The 18,583-nt window shown below is 43.7% G+C and overlaps 2 protein-coding genes across 2 annotated transcripts; both read left to right on the top strand.

The window, feature by feature from the left end:
• The first annotated feature begins 6,145 nt into the window (after positions 1 to 6,145).
• Positions 6,146 to 6,487, top strand: LOC124698688 (putative cell wall protein). Its single transcript, XM_047231153.1, has one exon. The coding sequence runs from the start codon at positions 6,146 to 6,148 to the stop codon at positions 6,485 to 6,487; it is 342 nt and encodes a 113-aa protein (XP_047087109.1).
• A 1,878-nt stretch (positions 6,488 to 8,365) lies between these two features.
• Positions 8,366 to 17,106, top strand: LOC124695479 (DDB1- and CUL4-associated factor 8-like). The gene is made up of 6 exons (XM_047228319.1): positions 8,366 to 8,488; positions 8,922 to 9,173; positions 15,861 to 16,004; positions 16,090 to 16,606; positions 16,685 to 16,767; positions 16,861 to 17,106. The coding sequence occupies exons 1-6, from the start codon at positions 8,366 to 8,368 to the stop codon at positions 17,104 to 17,106; spliced, it is 1,365 nt and encodes a 454-aa protein (XP_047084275.1).
• Positions 17,107 to 18,583: the final 1,477 nt, after the last annotated feature.

Genomic DNA, 18,583 nt, shown 5'->3' with positions numbered 1-18,583 from the left:
TGATATCTACATGTTTTATGCACACTTTATGTCATATTCGTGCATTTTCCGGAACTAACCTATTAACAAGATGCCGAAGAGCCGCTTTGTCGTTCTGCTGTTTTTGGTTTCCGTAAATCCTAGTAACGAAATATTCTCTGAATTGGACGAAATCAACGCCAAGGGTCCTATTTTGCCACGAAGCTTCCGGAAGACCGAAGGAGAGTCGAAGTGGGGCCACGAGGTGGCATAACACCAGGCGGCGCGCCCAGTGCCTCGGCCGCGCCGACCCATGGTGTGGGCCCTCGTGCCGCCTCTTTACCCGCCCTTCCGCCTACAAATAGCCTCCGTCGCGAAACCCCCGCACCGAGAGCCACGATACGGAAAACCCATCGAGACGCCGCCGCCGCCAATCCCATCTCGGGGATTCTGGAGATCTCCTCCGCACCCCTGCCGGAGAGGGGATTCATCTCCTGGAGGACTCTTCACCGCCATGGTCGCTCTCCGGAGTGATGAGTGAGTAGTTCACCCCTGGACTATGGGTCCATAGCAGTAGCTAGATGGTTGTCTTCTCCTCATTGTGCTTCATTGTTGGATCTTGTGAGCTGCCTAACATGATCAAGATCATCTATCCGTAATACTATATGTTGTGTTTGTCGGGATCCGATGGATAGAGAATACTATGTTATGTTAATTATCAAGTTATTACCTATGTGTTGTTTAAGATCTTGCATGCTCTCCGTTATTAGTAGAGGCTCGGCCAAGTTTTCGCTATTAACTCCAAGAGGGAGTATTTATGCTCGATAGTGGGTTCATGTCTCCGTGAATCCGGGAGTGACGAAACCCCTAAGGTTATGGATGTGTCGTTGCCACTAGGGATAAAACATTGATGCTATGTCCGAGGATGTAGTTATTGATTACATTACGCACCATACTTAATGCAATTGTCTCGTTGTTTTGCAACTTAATACCGGAAGGGGTTCGGACGATAACTCCGAAGGTGGACTTTTTAGGCATAGATGCATGCCGGATAGCGGTCTATGTACTTTGTCGTAATGCCCAATTAAATCTCACTATATTTATCATGACATGTATGTGCATTGTTATGCCCTCTCTATTTGTCAATTGCCCGACCGTAATTTGTTCACCCAACATGCTTTTATCTTATGGGAGAGACACCTCTAGTGAACTCGTGGACCCCGGTCTATTCTTTTATACTCGAAATACAAATCTGCCGCAATACTTGTTCTTTACCGTGTTCTTGCAAACAATCATCTTCCACACAATACGGTTAATCCTTTGTTACAGCTAAGCCTCGTGAGATTGACAACCTCACCTGTTTCGTTGGGGCAAAGTACTTTGGTTGTGTTGTGCAGTTCCACGTTGGCGCCGGAATCTCCGGTGTTGCGCCGCACTACATCCCGCCGCCATCAACCTTCAACGTGCTTCTTGACTCCTACTGGTTCGATTAAACATTGGTTTCTTACTGAGGGAAACTTGCCGCTGTGCGCATCACACCTTCCTCTTGGGGTTCCCAACGGACGTGTCAACTACACGCATCACTCCCTTCGTCATCTGGAAAAATAGGAGTTTTCGTGTAATTCCCATCAATTGTTGATCTTCCGAAATATTGCGTTCTGACGATGCTTTTTCCAGCAGAATCCTGGCTCCGGTGCGCGATCCTCCAACAATTATGAAACATGCAAAATAGATGAAATAACATAAGTATCATCTCCAAATATGAAATATATCAATGAATAACAGCAAATTATGATATAAAATAGTGATGCAAATTGGACGTATCACTCAACAATGATGATATGATCATCTGGTTATAAGAATAGTTCTCTCCCTCAAATCCAGGTGTTGCCTCATCTATCTTGAGTGTAACTTCATAGCTTGAGTTCTCTCATATAGGAATGGTTTATTCTAGGGTTTATGGTGTACTCCTAATATTTATTTAGGTTGCTGAGCTAAGGATTCAATTGTCTAACTTAGTTGGATTAATCCAACCCTTATTACACTAATTCATGGATATAGTCCTATTCCACTTGGTATTTGGTTATGTCACCACTCCAAGATGAAATGGTTTACAACCCAATATTTTAGTTCAATGGTGTCCTTAATTCTTAAGTAGGTAAAGCTAAGGTTAGTATGAATGGTCTCTCTCATTTGGGAAGGAATTCAATGATAACCTAAGGTTAGGCTCCCTAGAGGTTGATGTGATCATCAATATCTAGGTTTAACATAATTAGGTTCTCTCTCTAGGAATTGTCTTGAATAATATCCTGATGTTCCTCTTAAAGATGATGATTTGAATACTTGGATATCTATCCAAGGTTTTAGCTTAAGGTTTTCCATTGCTTCTCTAATAAATACTATAGAACTCTCACCTCTCTAGGTTTGATGTGTATTAACTTGGAATAGAGAAGAATATCTATTTCTGGGTGGATCTTCTTGTTATAATTCCAATGTTGAAGTGGAATGAATACCATGAGGTTTCATGGTAGGATCATAGATTAGTCTTAGGACATGGAAAAGATAAGTGAAGAATGGTTTCTTCATTTATTGTTACTTGATTTCCATTTAAATGGATGTTCATATGTTATGGCAATGATTACCATATTATGATCTCGTTATAAGATCAAGTAGTTGATCTTTGAGTAAAGTGTTGTTGTGTTGACTATTAGTTCCATTTGATCTAACCCCTTAGATCAAATCATCTCTTCCCAGAACAAGGTTTTAACAAAGTCACATTGAGGTTTATAGCGCTTGACTTGATGAACTACTTCAATTCCACCAAGGTCAAGTGAAACTTCAGTTACTATGACTGTTTCACTTTAAAGCGCGAAAATTCCCCGGATTTTCTATGCATGAATGCAATGCACACATTTGTTTCCTCTATTTTTGTAACCCCAATACCTGGGAGATTACACATATCAACCCTATTAACCCTTGGACCGTGATGTCACACCTCTTTATTTTTGAATTCCAAAAATTACTTAAGTAAACAACAATGAATATATAAGTAATAATAATATTTGAATTCAAATAACAATATAATGATTTTATTTTTTGGTCTTTTTTCTATTTAATATGGAATAATTAATATCTTTAAATCGGAAAATCGAAATTCCACAAATAATATGTCTAAATCGATCAAAAAATGAGAGGAATCTAAATATAACATCCATATCATCATTTGAACCTAAAAATTAGAGGAAAATCCAAATATGACGTCCAGTTTGCCATCTGGCCAAAACGGCCCCCTCGGGAGATGCGAAATGGCCGTACTAGGCGCGTTGGTGCACCGTTCGCCAACACGCTAAACGGACAAAAATTAGCACATGAAGTGATTTTTTATAGACCTAAAAACATTTTTCACGGAATTTATTGAGCGACGGAAAGTGTACCCCTAGTTCAAATCCGGTCAGTTTCCAGCGGATTCGGCGGACACCGCAGGAAGCTGCAGGGATTCCCAGATAGCTAGAGCGCACATATGACATGTGATATGTGGTGCGGAGGCGGTGTCCTACCACGACGCGGAGGTCTCGCGCAATACTAAAATACGCGCCATGTAGATGCTTCACAAAGAAAAACCGTTTTGGCACCCCAAAAATGAAAAAATCATCGCCCATAGGTCGGATTGGAAATCCGCTCCCGCGGCCTTGCTTCTCATCCCAGGGAACACGCACGTGCCAAATATGGTCTCGTTCCGACAAACTATGCGGTGTCACGGGCTGTTTCCTACTCATTTGCCCTTAGCCATAGAAATCCGAACGTGATACCTTATTTGTGAAAGATTTTACAAAATAATTTCCATATCCTAATTTCAACTTTTGGAGTGGTTAGTAGGACACATAAAATGATACCGTGCGACTCCGCGGGATTTTCTGACTTCGTTTAAATTGCCATTTGGCCAAAACGAGCCCCATGGAGATGCGGTATGGCCGTACCGGACGTGCTGGTGCACCCATTCACCATCGCGCTAAACGGAAAACATTTAGCACATAAAGTTATGTGTCGTTGACCTAAATACATTTTTCTCGGAATTTATTCAGCGATGGAAAGTGTACCCCTAGTTCAAATCCAGCCAGTTTCCAGCGGATTCGGCGGGAGACCGCGGGAAGCCAGATGGATTCCCAGATAGCTAGCGCGCACATATGGCATGTGGTATGTGGTGAGAATGCGGTGTCCTACCACTACGCGGAGGTCTCGCGCAATACTAAAATGTGCCCCATGTAGCTGCTTCACAAAAAAAAACTCGTTTTGGCACCCCGAAAATGAATAAACCATCGACCATGTGTCGGATTGGAAATCCGCTCCAGGAGCCTTGCTTCTCATCTCAGGGACCACACACGTGCCAAATATGGCCTCGGTCCGATAAACTATGCGGTGTCACAGGCTGTTTCCTACTCATTTACCCTAAAAGCCATAGAACTCCGGACGTGGTTTTCCAAAATAATTGCCATATCCTAATTCCGACTTTTGGAGTGGTTACTATGACACATAAAATGACGTCATGCGGCTCTGCGAGATTTTTTTTTTTACTTCGTTTAAATTGCCACCTGGCCAAAACGGCCCCCCACGGAGATGCGGTATGGCCGTTCCGGGTGTGCTGATGCACTCGTTCACCATCGCGCTAAACGGAAAAAATTTAGCACATAAAGTGATGAGTCGTAGACCTAAAAACATTTTCCCCGGAATTTATTGAGCGACGGAAAGTGTAGCCCTAGTTCAAATCCGCCCAGATAGCTAGCGCGCACATATGGCATGTGATACGTGGTGCGAAAGGGGCGTCCTACCACTACTCGGAGGTCTCGCGCAATACTAAAATGCGCCCCATGTAACTGCTTCATAAAAAAACCCCATTTTGGCACCCCAAAAATGAAAAAACCATTGCCCATGGGTCGGATTGGAAATCCGCTTCCGGGGCCTTGCTTTCCATCCCAGGGACCACGCACATGCAAAATATGGCCTCGTTTCGACAAACTATGCGGTGTCACGGGCCGTTTTCTACTCATTTCCCCTAAAAGCCATAGAACTCCGGACTTGATAGCCCTGTTCGTGAAGTATTTTTCAAAATAGCTGCCGTATCCTAATTCCGTCTTTTGAAGCGGTTACTAGGACACATAAAATGACGCCATACGCTCCGCGAGATTTTCTGACTTTGTTTAAATTGTCATCTGGCCAAAATGGAACCCGAGGACATATAAAAAAGTGTTTGAATTGTTACTATGTTAACATGGTACTGAACATGATTCAAATATGCATGATTTTGACATAAACGGATAGAGGATGTTTTACTGAACATTTTGATACCTTATACTTTCTGACATCATATGAATTAGTTATGATTTTTTACAAAATTAGACAAATTTGAAAAATGGTCTACGCCGAGGGTGGCCGTCGGCGTAGCCCTGTTTAAACCTAGAGCCAAAAATATGACGAGTGCTGCCCTCGGCGTAGACCTCGCTACACTGACGGCAACGCTATGCCGAGGGTCGGAATGGCAGGCTGGCCTGGCCGGGCCATACCCCGGCGGCCCCGACTTTTGGCCGTCAGCGTATAAAAAACCCTCGGCGTATCGCGTCATTCCTGTAGTGTTTAGGGGTCTATGAAAATACAATCACAGAAAATAGCTCATTATTTTAACAAGTACCATAATGTTCTGCAACCAAAATGGTGTAGACAAAAAGAGTTGTTCGTGCGGAGAGTCTGTATCACTTAATTGAACTTCTTTCTCCGAAAGCAACCGAGGATGTGGGCAATGGAGAGCAAATAAGTAGCCACCTCCAAGGTCGATCGCAGCCGGTGCTTAAAGAGCATGAGAGAGTAGCTGGAACCTGGGCGTAGCTACCAGATCAATAACTTCGCAGGGTCTCCTACGCATATGTTTTCTCACTTCCAGGCACAACGGCGCAATAACGCACGCACGGCTCGGCGCGGCGCGTGATGTGCAATCCATATGAGAATTGAACGCGCCGCCTTTTCCTTTCCATTCCATTCCGTAGCGCGCCAACACCCAGCAGGCTGGATCCACGCCCTCTATATAAGCTCACCGCGCCGATCACCATCCACCACAACGAAAGCAACAGCCAGCGATCGGGACAGCAGCAAAGCTCGCCACCTCCTACCGATCACAGCTAGCCACTCGACGATCGACATGGCAAAGTCGGCGTCCCTGCTGATCCTCGCGGTCCTAGTGGCCGCGGCGTGCTTCGCCCAGCTGGTCTCGGCGGCGCGCGACGTCCCGGCCGAGAAGCCCGCGGCCGCGGCGGAGGACGCGGTGAAGCGGCCGGAGACGTTCCAGGAGGGGACGGTGCTGATCCCGGGGATCGGGCGGTACGAGCTGGGCACCCACTACATGCCGGACCTCGGCGGGCTGGACCACAGCATTCCGGCCGCCGCTAACGGGCAGTTCATCCCCGGCGCCGACGACACCTGGGTCCCCAACCCCGGCTTCGAGGTGCCCAACCCCTTCCGCCCCGGCTCCGACTCTCCCTGATCGAGCCGGCCGGCCGGAGAACACGCGTCCGCGTTACGCCTATCCGTCGGTAGCTATAGGCTATAGCTAGCCTGCTATAAATTGATTTCCGCTAGCGTATGTTTGTTTGCAATTGCTACGATAAAATAGCTGCTACATGGCCATGCATGTACACGCATGTCGCATGCATGTATATGTGTCGTGGGCCGACGGCGTTTTGATCCAGTATGCTGTGTGCGAGAGAGATTGTGTATGGAATATGCGTGGTACCATTCGCGTCAGTTTTTAAACTTAAGGTCTTAGCCCTGCTTTAAATTAATAAAGCACCAATTACACTGACACTTACAAGAGCTGCTGGGGATACCAGCTTACAACAACAGCACAACAAAAACAACAGAAAGGAAATAGACAAGCTACACTAACTAGGACTAACTAGCTAGCCAAGCAACTTTCTTGCTCCCATCATTGTTTGGTCGATTTGTTTTCTATGGGGGTTTATTTTTTATTCCCCTTACCAAAATGCTCACTTTTTTGTAATTAAAATTTCCCTTTTATCTATATGAAAATGTAGTGTCCTGTCCGTTGCTCAAAAAAAAAGATACCATAATGAACGAAAGGTTTGACATTTAAAGCTGGAAAAGTAAACATAAGGTGGTCAATTGTATTACAAAAATATGGAGTGTTTTAAAACCCTACGTCTTTGATGGTTTCTACATCAAATCGTTCATTGTGTGAGATTTATACATGAAAAAAATGAGTCTAGATTATGCATTTTTATGAATTGAAAGCTTTAGCATTCACTGAATCTCAGAAAGTAAGAAAATTCAAGCATACTGTCTGTGAAACGCTTTTTTAGCTTAAGTTTCTTTTGTCGCATTAATACTATTTGCTAGCAGCGAAGGATTTTGAACAGCCGCATGATCCGTTCATCACGAGGGGTGAGAATATTTACGACCGAACGTGCAGAAAAGGACACACCTTTCACAAGGCAGGTTGTCGAGCTGCTGCTTTATCACCAAGCTTCCAAATCAAAGAGAATACCATGGTAATGATGAGATAAAACATGAGAAACTAAAACACTCCTAAGGTCCCGAAAATAACTACCATGGCCAAACCGGGATAAGGATGGAACCGGAGGACATTATTTGGCAAAACACCGCCACCGCCGAAACTCCACAACTAGGCACATACAAAATTAACACACAAATGCCAAACTAGACGCCACGAAATGATCCGGTGTTCCACTGCCAATGACTACTAGACCGCCGGAGATGAGGGATGGACATTGTGTTCAGGAATCTAAGGTGTATGTTAGGTCTTTAGTTTCAGAAGTTGGTACACTCGATCTTTAGTTATCTGCGATATATTTTAAGGGAAAAAATATGAGTCCAGGTGTCTAGCTAGCTAGCTTGTGAGGTTTCACGATTTGGACAACTTTGCGTTCACTCAATCTAAAAAAACAGACAAAATCATGAATATTGTTTGTGAAACACGTTTAATTAAAGTTTCTTTTGTCATATTAGTACTTTTGATGTCATGCTAATTTGGTAACATGCTATCCAATATTTGTACTTTGCCCAACAGAAATTGGCGATGTCCCTGACGTGCCGTCCGCCACTTCCACCAGGCACCAACCTACTCGTTGTTTTCTCCAACAACAACAAAAAACTTGTAGGGAAGGAGAAAAACAAAGTCTGAAAGCACGCAAAAGAAACGCAGAACCACGTGATCCGACGGCCCAGCTCGTAGGAACATCGAGAACCATCAGCCGAGCCTCGAGGTTCTGACGGAGGCTGAAGGCCTATAGTGTACCAGTTTAAACCCCCGGCAAATCCCCTGCTCTCTCTTTCTCATTCTCGTCTCGCACTGCTCTCTCTTCTCCTGTTCAACCGCCCCACCATGGCCGCTGTATGCCTGGCCACCGGCCGCCGGCCGGCTGCTAGCAGCTTCTTCGAGGTCGGCAGGCGCGAGATCGGCTTGTCCAACCCCCGCGCCTGCTCCTCTCGAATCAGCGGCTCTGAGGTGTCCCTTTCTCGATTTAATTTCAGTGTGATCTCTCCATATCACTTCATTCATTACATTACATGCTCCTATTTTTTGTCGGATCGAGCATGTATGGTAAAAATTGTTATACTGTAGCATGTGGAATAAGATAGACACAGGTTGCAGTATCAGTTTCGTAAGTCAGTAAGTGGCTGGTTGAACTTAGTGTCCACATGTTGAACTATGTTGTTTTTAGCATTTAGAGCATGTATACCATCTGGATAATCCTATGGGACGTGAGGTACACGCCTTGTGCAGATAGCTCTGCTCTAGATGATTTCTTTTTTGCTCTAGATGATCTCGGCATTTCATAGCTCTGCTCTGTTCTGCAAATTGTAAAATTCTCACAGCTACTTATACCCTTCCATTCTTTGTTGACTGTCCATATTTTCATTTTCTCCGCGTGGAATAGGGCATAATCATGCGCATGAATCAGTATGCACAGTTGCAAGGTCATACCGCCTCTGTTAATGCCGTCAGCTTCAGCCCTGCTGGTGACCTTCTCGTGTCTGCTTCAGATGACACACACATCATTCTCTGGGACTGGCTTGCTAAATCTAAAAGACTAAGTTATCCTTCTGGGCACCAATACAATGTCCTCCATGCTCGAGTGATGCCATTTACGGATGACAGCACTATTGTGACTGTTGCTGGGGATGACCAGGTCTGTCCCTACCCATATCTGAGTTTTGTTCTTGCAGTATTATACTAATTATTAGATATTCACAAGTATCCCAATATGTATGTTTTGTTTTATATTATAATAATATGTAAACAAATGTAAGTTTTTTATTGTAGGGAAATCTAAGCTTTTTTTTTTTGGAAAAATCATTAAAGTATGTAGTGTTTTATTTTTTGGAAAACATTACACATCAACCATACAATTGTCGACAAAGAACTCTAGTCCTCATATTCAATTCAATCAGACATCGTGACTAGGTTTCTCGCGTCACTCCAAGGGAAGAGGCTCGGGCAAAACCCTAGCCGACACCTCCACCATTGTCCCTCCCAACCGCGCACTCCGTGGCCTTTGGAGGACACCGACGTGCAAATGCCACTTTGTGGAAGGCGATGGTGGAATTTCATCCCTTCCTGAGATATGGCTAGGGACAGACCTGGTCATCCCCAGCAATAGTCACAATAATTATGTCATCCGTAAATGGCATCACTCGAGCATGGAGGACATTGTATTGGTGCCCAGGAGGGTAACTTAGTCTTTTAGATTTAGCAAGCCAGTCCCAGAGAATGATGTTTGTGTCGTCTGAAGCAGACACGAGAAGGTCACCAGCAGGGCTAAAGCTGACAGCATTAACAGAGGCGGTATGACCTCGCAACTGTCCATACTGATTCATGCGCATGATTATGCCCTATTCCACGCAGAGAAAATGAAAATATGGACAGTCAACAAAGAATGGAAGGGTATAAGTAGGTGTGAGAATTTTACAATTTGCAGAACAAAGCAGAGTTATGAAATGCCGAAATCATCTGGAGCAGAGTTATATGCATAAGACGTGCACCTCACGTCCCAGAGGATTATCGAGATGATACCCGAGCTCGGTGTGCACCCCTAGAGTGCGTCTCGTTCGGCGGAACCCGGAACGAGAGGGCATCAATAGCCGGTTGTGAATCAAGGCAGCGGTTGTTGTGGCGACATATGCATTGGTGGCAAGAGGGTCAACATCGGAAATTTGCGGATCAACAGGTGTCCCAATGTGGAGAAGGTAGGGCGCTACGAATAGCTTCATCAGCTACTTCGTGTCGATCCTTCCTGCTGATTGGTGATGGAGCGCAACTGCGGCTGGACAATGGATGCAATATTGGAAGGGGGTCCCTTTTTTCCAAGTTTGTCATGTATTGATGGTGAGGACGGTGTGCGTCTATCGGATGATCCCTTATGTGGGATTCATTGGTTCTTATCACTCTTGTCATCGCCTATTAACACGCTTGTACGTGCAAAATTATCGGCCATGCGGCATTGATCACAATGTATGTGAGCATTGGCTGGAAAGCCAACATTTGATATATGGTGAGGTCTAAGGACGCTCTTATACGGTCTAGTATGTCATGTTCCTCTAACCTATGTGTGAGGCTTATTCACTGCGAGGTGGTCTAGGACATGACGCATATCAGTAGGGGAATCAGCGCATGCATGTGTGTCAAGGCTAGAAGGAATGGAGGTAGTGTTCCAGCACATGTGACAAGAAATCATGGTAGATATTTGGTGGTGCACCTTGAGTACCGGGAGTGGCATTCCAGGGTAAAAAAGAACTTTGGTCTAACCTCCATCAGTTATACCTAGCAGTGGTGATGCTTCAGCATTGTTAGTTCGCAACAAATCACTTTGCACGCCAAAATGGACAACATAAAGATAGGTTGGATGAGTACATAGTTGCTAACACAAGTCGTGTACCATATTTTTTCTCAAAACAAGTCCTCCACCATATTGCGCTCCTTATTTAGGATCTTATGGTAATGGGTGGGGATACCAAGATACCTGGATAGAAGGGATTCATACCAAATAATTGTTCGTAGTGTTCTTCTTCCTCTTTAGCACGGTCAAAACAAAAGAAAATCACTCATCTAAAAATTGACTTTAAGGCATGAGAGTTGTTTAAAATGGAAAACATTAACTGCATATTTATAGCCATTTGCACATCAAGTTCCATAAAATTAATGGCATGGACATACTAAAATGGAAATCCTAGCATCCATCGGATGCAACACAAGGTCTCCATCTTGGTCATCCTCCTTAGCTTGAGCAATAAAGAATTGCAAGCATATCGGCTACCAGATTTAGAAAAATCGGAGACATAGGATCCCGCTATTTCTTACCTTTTCTTGCTTGTAAGTAATGCTCAATTTCACCGTCCACTTTAACCGCCACACTCCCTCCATGTATAAACTTAGCAATCCAGTCACACTAGTTTGGTATGAAACCCTTCATGCACAATGCTTGCTGGAAAAAAACATTTTACTTTGTCAATGGAAATTTCAAAATCCAACGCAAAGATAACCTCGTCTAATAGTTTCATGCAGGGCCACAACCCCCTCTAGGATGTTACGTCTAGGCATAAAAGACGACGGTGTGGGATAAAAAAAAATTATGAGCAAGTATTGTGATACGATTATTTATCACCCACAAGGATATTTAAGCAAACATTGAGTAGGAAAATCGGATGTTATTGTTGAATTTGGACCGCATCTTCTTCTTTTTGGCAACAAGGCCATGAAATCAAAGTTAAGCTGAAACAAGGGCAACATCCCTTATTGAAAATCAGCGAACGAGTCCATGACATCCGCTTTAGTTACGTCCCAACATATTTCAAAAAACTTACTTAGGAACCCATCTAATATTGGATCATTGTTATGCTCCATCTCGAAAACATCCTCTCACACTTCCTTCTTGGTGAAAGGTTGTGAGAATGTTGTTCTCCCCAGGAGAAAATTGCGGGATGTCTTCAGTATTTGGATCCCCATAGAGAAGTGATTTATTGCTAGGGCACTGAACAACAATTTATAATAATTGTTTAAGGTTTCGGTAGCCACCTTGCTCAAGTGGTGAAGTTTCTTTACAATGGTCCACCATTGGCTATAACATAGAAGGACTTGCACAATTTTACATTCCTGAAATGTAGTTTACTTTTGTAAGTTGGGTTCATGTTGTTTTGTCTTCACACATGATTTTTACCATTTTTTATTAGCATCCCCTTTAATAGCTTCCTCGGCTATGTTAAGGAGAATCTGCCCGACATAATGTTCAAAGCATCAATAATTGTACCATCCTTCCCTTTTCATTTTATAAGATCCTCTGATACAAAGAGACCAGCCTTGTAAGAATTATCTCATTTGTCAAACCTTATCATGGTGTGTGTTTCCATTTCATAGACATGCGGCCATGAGGAACTTTTGCTAATTCAACGACTGAAGCAAGATAATTCTAAACTAAATTTCGCCCTATTACATAGGTATGCCACCTCGACATAGTCTATAAGAAAAGATGATTGATCATTGTTGACACACTGATGTGGCACGAACTTAGAAATATACCCTTCAAGGCAGACAAGCTAGCTAGCAAGGTGAAAGTCGGGTACCCCTTAGAAGCTTCCTACCAAACCACCTTCCCAGTTCACATGGGCCCAATGAAATAACTTGAGGCAAAGAGAGTGACCGCAGTAGACTCTCAGTCATGCCATACAAGGTCTCAAATCTTGATGTAAAGCACCACGATTGCCTATGTAATGGGGACCCGGTGCGCCCCAAAGGACTAAAATATCAAAGATCTAGTCAAGATCATCATCTACATTTGGCTGAGCGCGCTTATTTATAATATTTCTTTGTGCATCACATAATACAAGAGCAAGGGAGGAGTAGGATCCTTTAAAGAATAGAAATATTTTCTTATGAATAATAAGAAGCAAGTAACAAGATAGGTTTTAGTTTCATACCCCAACCCATGATAAAAAATTATACTCTCCTGGAATAAGGTTACCCCAGGTTGTTAGCACCGGCAAGGATCTAGGATCTCGCCTCCAACTTGATGCGGCCAAAAGTAACTAAGGGAAAGCGTCTCTTGTTTTTAAACAATCTAGTGTTGTGCTCATTGAATCCCAAGTAATGAGCATGTCAAATGATACCATAACTTTCATCGTTCCGGGATGAGCATGAAGAATATACATCTAACAAGAGCCGACGTGTCTTGAAAGGCCGCAAAATCCGTCGGGCCGAAAGACGGAAGGTCATTCCAAGCTTTAACCATCACCTAAATCCTAGAGGTAAATCGACAAGTGAAAAGCATGTGAGCCACGGACTTGGGAGCCCTATTAGAAAGGGGGGAATTACCACAATTAGGTCATCCACGCTGTTGGATACGATCCGACGTCCACACGCGATTTTGAATGATAAACTAAGAGAAAAATCTTCACTTTGAAGGAGATCACATCTTGCATGGCGAAGTGATCCTTGTAAGCGCAAGAAGCAGAATAGTTCCCTGAGGTGGTGAGTTTCCAAGTGATAGCATCATAGACACCTTCACAAAGTTGGATTTGCAAGTTTTTATGCCAAAGGCAACTAAATTCCTCAAGGTGTTGCACCGAAAGGCCGTTGCAGTAGTAAATTTGTTGATTCCAAGCGTTGTTGGTCATGGCCTACCAAACCGACCAAGATTTCTTATTTGAGCAGGAAAAATGGAGGGCGCGATGGTTTTGGGGATGATCACATCGGGCCAAGGGGCATTCAAAACATGGCCTTCCTCTCATCTCCAATGGCGACTTTAGTCATGGCAAATAAAAAATCCATATGACCCTCATTGCAAGGGAGCTCGGTTCCAACCCAAGGCCGGCCCAGTTCTGTCCACTCCAACGATGGCATGGCCACCTTAAGCGAAAGGTGGGAAAAAAGTTCTCCAAGTTGAGGACACGAGGTTGCCAAGGGAAGTTGTCCTAGAAATGGTGTCCCAATTGATTTTACATTTTCCACTAGACACCTTATTGGTGCCCGCCCAAATCCAAGCGTGGATAATCTTTTGGAGTGCTTGAAGAAACTCAACCGGGACATCAAGGGCGTGGGGGAGGAGATAGATAGATTGCAATGTGAGGGTCAACTTGGCAAGGGTTGTGCGACCCACAATGATAAAATATTTTCCTTGCCAAGGAGCGAGCCTACCGGCCGGTGGTCTTATCTTCAGTGAGTTCGGAATGAATGCGCTTGACCTTATTGATGACAAGTTGGAGGCCTAAGGCCCAAAATATCGTCAAGATCAATACAATGATAACGGATGGGAGCGACGAAGCTGTTCTGTAAGTTGTTGACATTGCCGAAGTTGGTGACAATTAGCAGAAGGGCCATGATATCTACCTTGATAGGGGCCAAAAAATGCCGGCATGATCCCCATAAATGGAGGTACGGAAGTGGGCACCCTTTTCGGCGAGCCGGTGAAGATAGCATTGGGAAGTGGCCATGTCTAGATTTTGTTGGAGAGATTCGATTGTGATGCCAAAAAGCAATGAGTCGATTGTGATGCCAAAAAGCAATGTGATGCCAAAGTCCATGGGCATGTTTGATGGGGAAAACCCATGGATCTTTACCCTCACAAGGGGGTTCAAACCTTGGTAAATCAGTGTCTGTGTTAACGAGTTCCGTCCTTCGATCTCAACATTCTCCACATTTACAAATTTCATGTGCTCTCGCAAGGTTGCCGACAAGGTTGTCACACCCCTGTGATTTTATTCAATCGTACACCACCCATTGCAGTGTGTGAATAATGACCATTGAGAACTTATGTTCCCACTCCACACTGCCATATAACTTAGTGTGCTTCAACGTGTTGGCCCAAGTAAATTAGTGTCCTAGGAGAACAATTTTCCTCAAAGTCAAGCTTATCAGTTTTGGCTTTAAGCACGAAGGGCCAACATGCATCGAAATCAACACTATTTTCTGTTCTCTATGAATAATGTTGAAATTACAGAACAACATATATGAGCAAGTTTTGGCAAGAAAATCTGACTTGAACTCATGTTGCGCAGAACCATTTACTGCGAGCAAACAAATTCAAAACAATACTCCTAGATCTAACGTGAAACTTGATGTGATTCAGCTCTTCCTGAATGAAACGTAACCCACTATGGATCGTGCTCGTAAAGGAGTTGTTACCAACTCTGGTCACCTTGACCTTAATGGTAGCCACATTAATGCCTAAAAGAATACCTCTAGACCTACCATGAGGAGAATGACAATGTCACACATAATCTATACCCCCACTAATATGTCAAGAAAAGGGTTCGAAAATTTTGATCGCCCCATCTCCATCAAGGCGAGTAAATCCAATTTCTAATCCTGAGCCAACTCTTCAATAAAGCGATGTTTAGCTAGGTCAGTGAGATCATTTCTGTTCGGCTATTCCAAAACATACCTTTCATAGATAAAGTGAGAAAGTTTGTGAGACCGTAAACCACGACCTTTTATCTAAGATACGGAGAAAGTTCTCTATTTTTTGGGCTATGTGCAACTTTTGCGCCTCCTACTCGCCGGTTCGTCTCCAATTTATCGTCCTCCTCATCAGCTAGGTCGTTACAAAGGTTAGTCACCTTGGGGATAGAGAGACACTGTCTTCCTCATGTCCTGCCTTTGATGGTGTTGACATTTAAACATCACCACGTGATCAACCTCGCAATTTTAATACTATTAACAGAACTAGCTACCTCAATTTTATTCTTTTCAAAAGAACCTAACCTACTTGCTTTTTCTGCGCCAACTTTATCTGGAAAGGGAAGAGCCGGAAAAAAAATTATATATGGAAATATTTCTGCAATCAGGCGCCTGCAGATTCAGCGAAGTTACTGTTCTCTTCTTGTAGGTAAGGGTGGGAGAACTGAAGCAGGGTGGTGAAGTAACAACCAGGCAAATAGGGGAACATGATGATCGTGTGAAGAGAGTGGCTCTCGAACCAGGAAGTCCTCACATACTTTACACTTGTGGAGAGGATGGCCTGGTACAGCATGTAAGTCACTGGCCGGTTATATGCAATTACAACAATTATTTATGAGCATAGTACATTTGCATTAAACATTTGTTATTTGTTACAGTTTGACCTGCGCAGTAATTCACCAATAAAGCTCTTCACCTGCTATTCGTTCTCAGAGAGGAGACGTCGTGTAAGACTGAATACTATTGCCATCGACCCGCAGAACCCGAACTATTTTTCAGTTGGTGGTTCCGATGAGTATGTACGGTTGTATGATTCTAGGAGAATCAACTCGGATGCTTCAAGCAATATGAACCTACCAGTTGATACTTTCTGCCCTAAGCACCTTCTTAAGGGTGGGAAGGTCCACATCACTGGTATTGCATACTCCAAATCAAGCGAGATGCTTGTCTCATACAATGACGAGCTTGTCTATTTGTTCCAAAACAACATGGGTCTTGGTTCGAATCCCGAATCAACACTGCCAGAGAATTTGGACAAGCTCAAGGAGGTACAAGCATACTCTGGTCACAGGAATTCCAGAACTGTTAAAGGAGTCAGTTTCTTTGGACCAAATGATGAATATGTTTTGAGTGGATCAGACTGTGGGAATGTGTTCATTTGGAAGAAGAAGGGAGGTAAAGTGATGAGGATGATGTGTGGAGATAGGAATGTCGTTACCTGCGTCGAACCCCATCCGCGGTTCCCGTTCCTAGCTACTAGCGGGATCGGCAGAATAATCAGGATTTGGTCACCTGAATCTAAGAAAGTAATTCCATTGCCGAAACATGCAAATCAAGTAAGTTGTATGTAGTTACACAATTGGCCGTATACCTGCTCTTGTTATTACATTCATTTTTTATTTTACCGTATTCTTTTCGTTGCATAACAGATAATGGCTTATAATGATCGGGGTAGAAAAGTCGACGCTTCCCGAGCAGGAGCGACAGTTGAGCCTGGCATCCTCATGCGTCTGCTGAGGTTGCATCCAAGACTATCTGAATCTGACACAGAGCATGAACCGTCTGCTTCTGATTTCGCAAGCGGTGGTGGCGATGATGAGCCTTTCTTCATTCAGTTTGGTGGTGGCAGTACAGGCCGAAGAGGGAGGTCCGATCCCAGGTGCATCATGGCATGATCCCAAGTAACTGGGATTCTATGATGCAGCTTTGATACTGAAGAGGCGCAAAACTGAACGCGGTGTGTCACAAAGCGCCACTCGTTTGTTCTATTTATAGTGATATTACTGATGTGAGTATGGTCATATCTCAGCTCATATACAGGTGTATTTGGTCTTGTCGAATAAACGCGTCCCCGGTTATGGAAGCCGGCATGCGTATGTAAATTATGGGTTACATGAGGGAGTCCCGACTGTAATGTCAACCGTGCAGCATTTACATATGCTTCGTTGGTCCAAAATTTATGAGAACTTAGTTGCCTCACTTGTTTGGCGATGCCTCGGTTTAAATGTTGAATGTCAGCACTGGAAGCTGCTGTAAACATTTCGGTTCAGAAGTTGTACCGAGTCTGCTTTTTGGCAGTTGTGGACTCGTTTGACGCCTCCTCCATGTTGTGGCATCAGCATATGTTGCATGAATTCCTTTTACTGAATCCTGTAACTTCAGCAACTTTCCCCTGAGATGTTCCATATTCTCATCGAATGTCTATGTCGTGAATTCTGATCCATTGCCGTTTTTTACAGGAAAAAATGTAGAAGACAAAATGTGAAATGCCACCTCAAAGACTGCATGCCGGCTTTCAAAACAAATGTCGACAGATCACAGTATTCCTTGTGCAAACTCCCCGCAGGCTGTGGAGTAACTCTGAACTTCTGAAGCAATAGAGCATGGCACGACAGGTCGGCAAGAGCAGAGGTGCATCGCGGATAGCAGAGCACATTGAGCCTTGTTTTGCAGGCATGTATTGATAAGGGCTTTCGGAATTGTTTTGCAGGGCCACCTGAGATCCCCGGAAATCCTCACTAGCATGTTTTGCATCCCGGGTTTTTCAGACTCAGCCCCAAATATCGCGCGAAAAAACTTGATACGGTGTGAAACAATACGACCCTCCCCTTGCGTTTTGGACTCTCACCGGCGCGCAACGACCAAGGAAGCTTGCCCCAGCCGCGTTTTTTGAAGCCCTTCTGCTTCAGTGCTCCCCCCCTAAACACATCAAGGGTCGAGATTACTCTATACCCCTTCATAATTAAGGGTATGATTGTCATTAGTTAATTTTGTGTTTTTTTTGTAGTGTTTTAATTCATGGACCATCCCCTACTTTTTAGGGAAATTTATTTAAAGGGTTATAGAATAAGAATGGATTATGAAATAGGAGGGATTCTATATCTATATTAGTATTAGTTCAGTACAGGTAGTTATTTGATTGATCTAAGATGAAAAAGAGTACAATTTCTTTTTTTTTTTGCTTTATTTAGTGTTCAGACCCAAAATGAATGCATCCCGCACTAAGTCATAAAATTCTATAAAAAATGGAGAAAGTTTCAAAAACAAAGAAAAAAGTGAATGAATTTTAGTAGATAAAGTATTCTATCAGATTCGAACCGAGGACTTACGTCTTAGCACGGCATTACTCTACCACTAATTTTAAAAGCCCTT

This window comes from Lolium rigidum, chromosome 3, assembly GCF_022539505.1.
Source record: "Lolium rigidum isolate FL_2022 chromosome 3, APGP_CSIRO_Lrig_0.1, whole genome shotgun sequence".
NCBI lineage: Eukaryota > Viridiplantae > Streptophyta > Magnoliopsida > Poales > Poaceae > Lolium > Lolium rigidum.
This window is presented reverse-complemented; position numbering and strand designations above follow the sequence as displayed.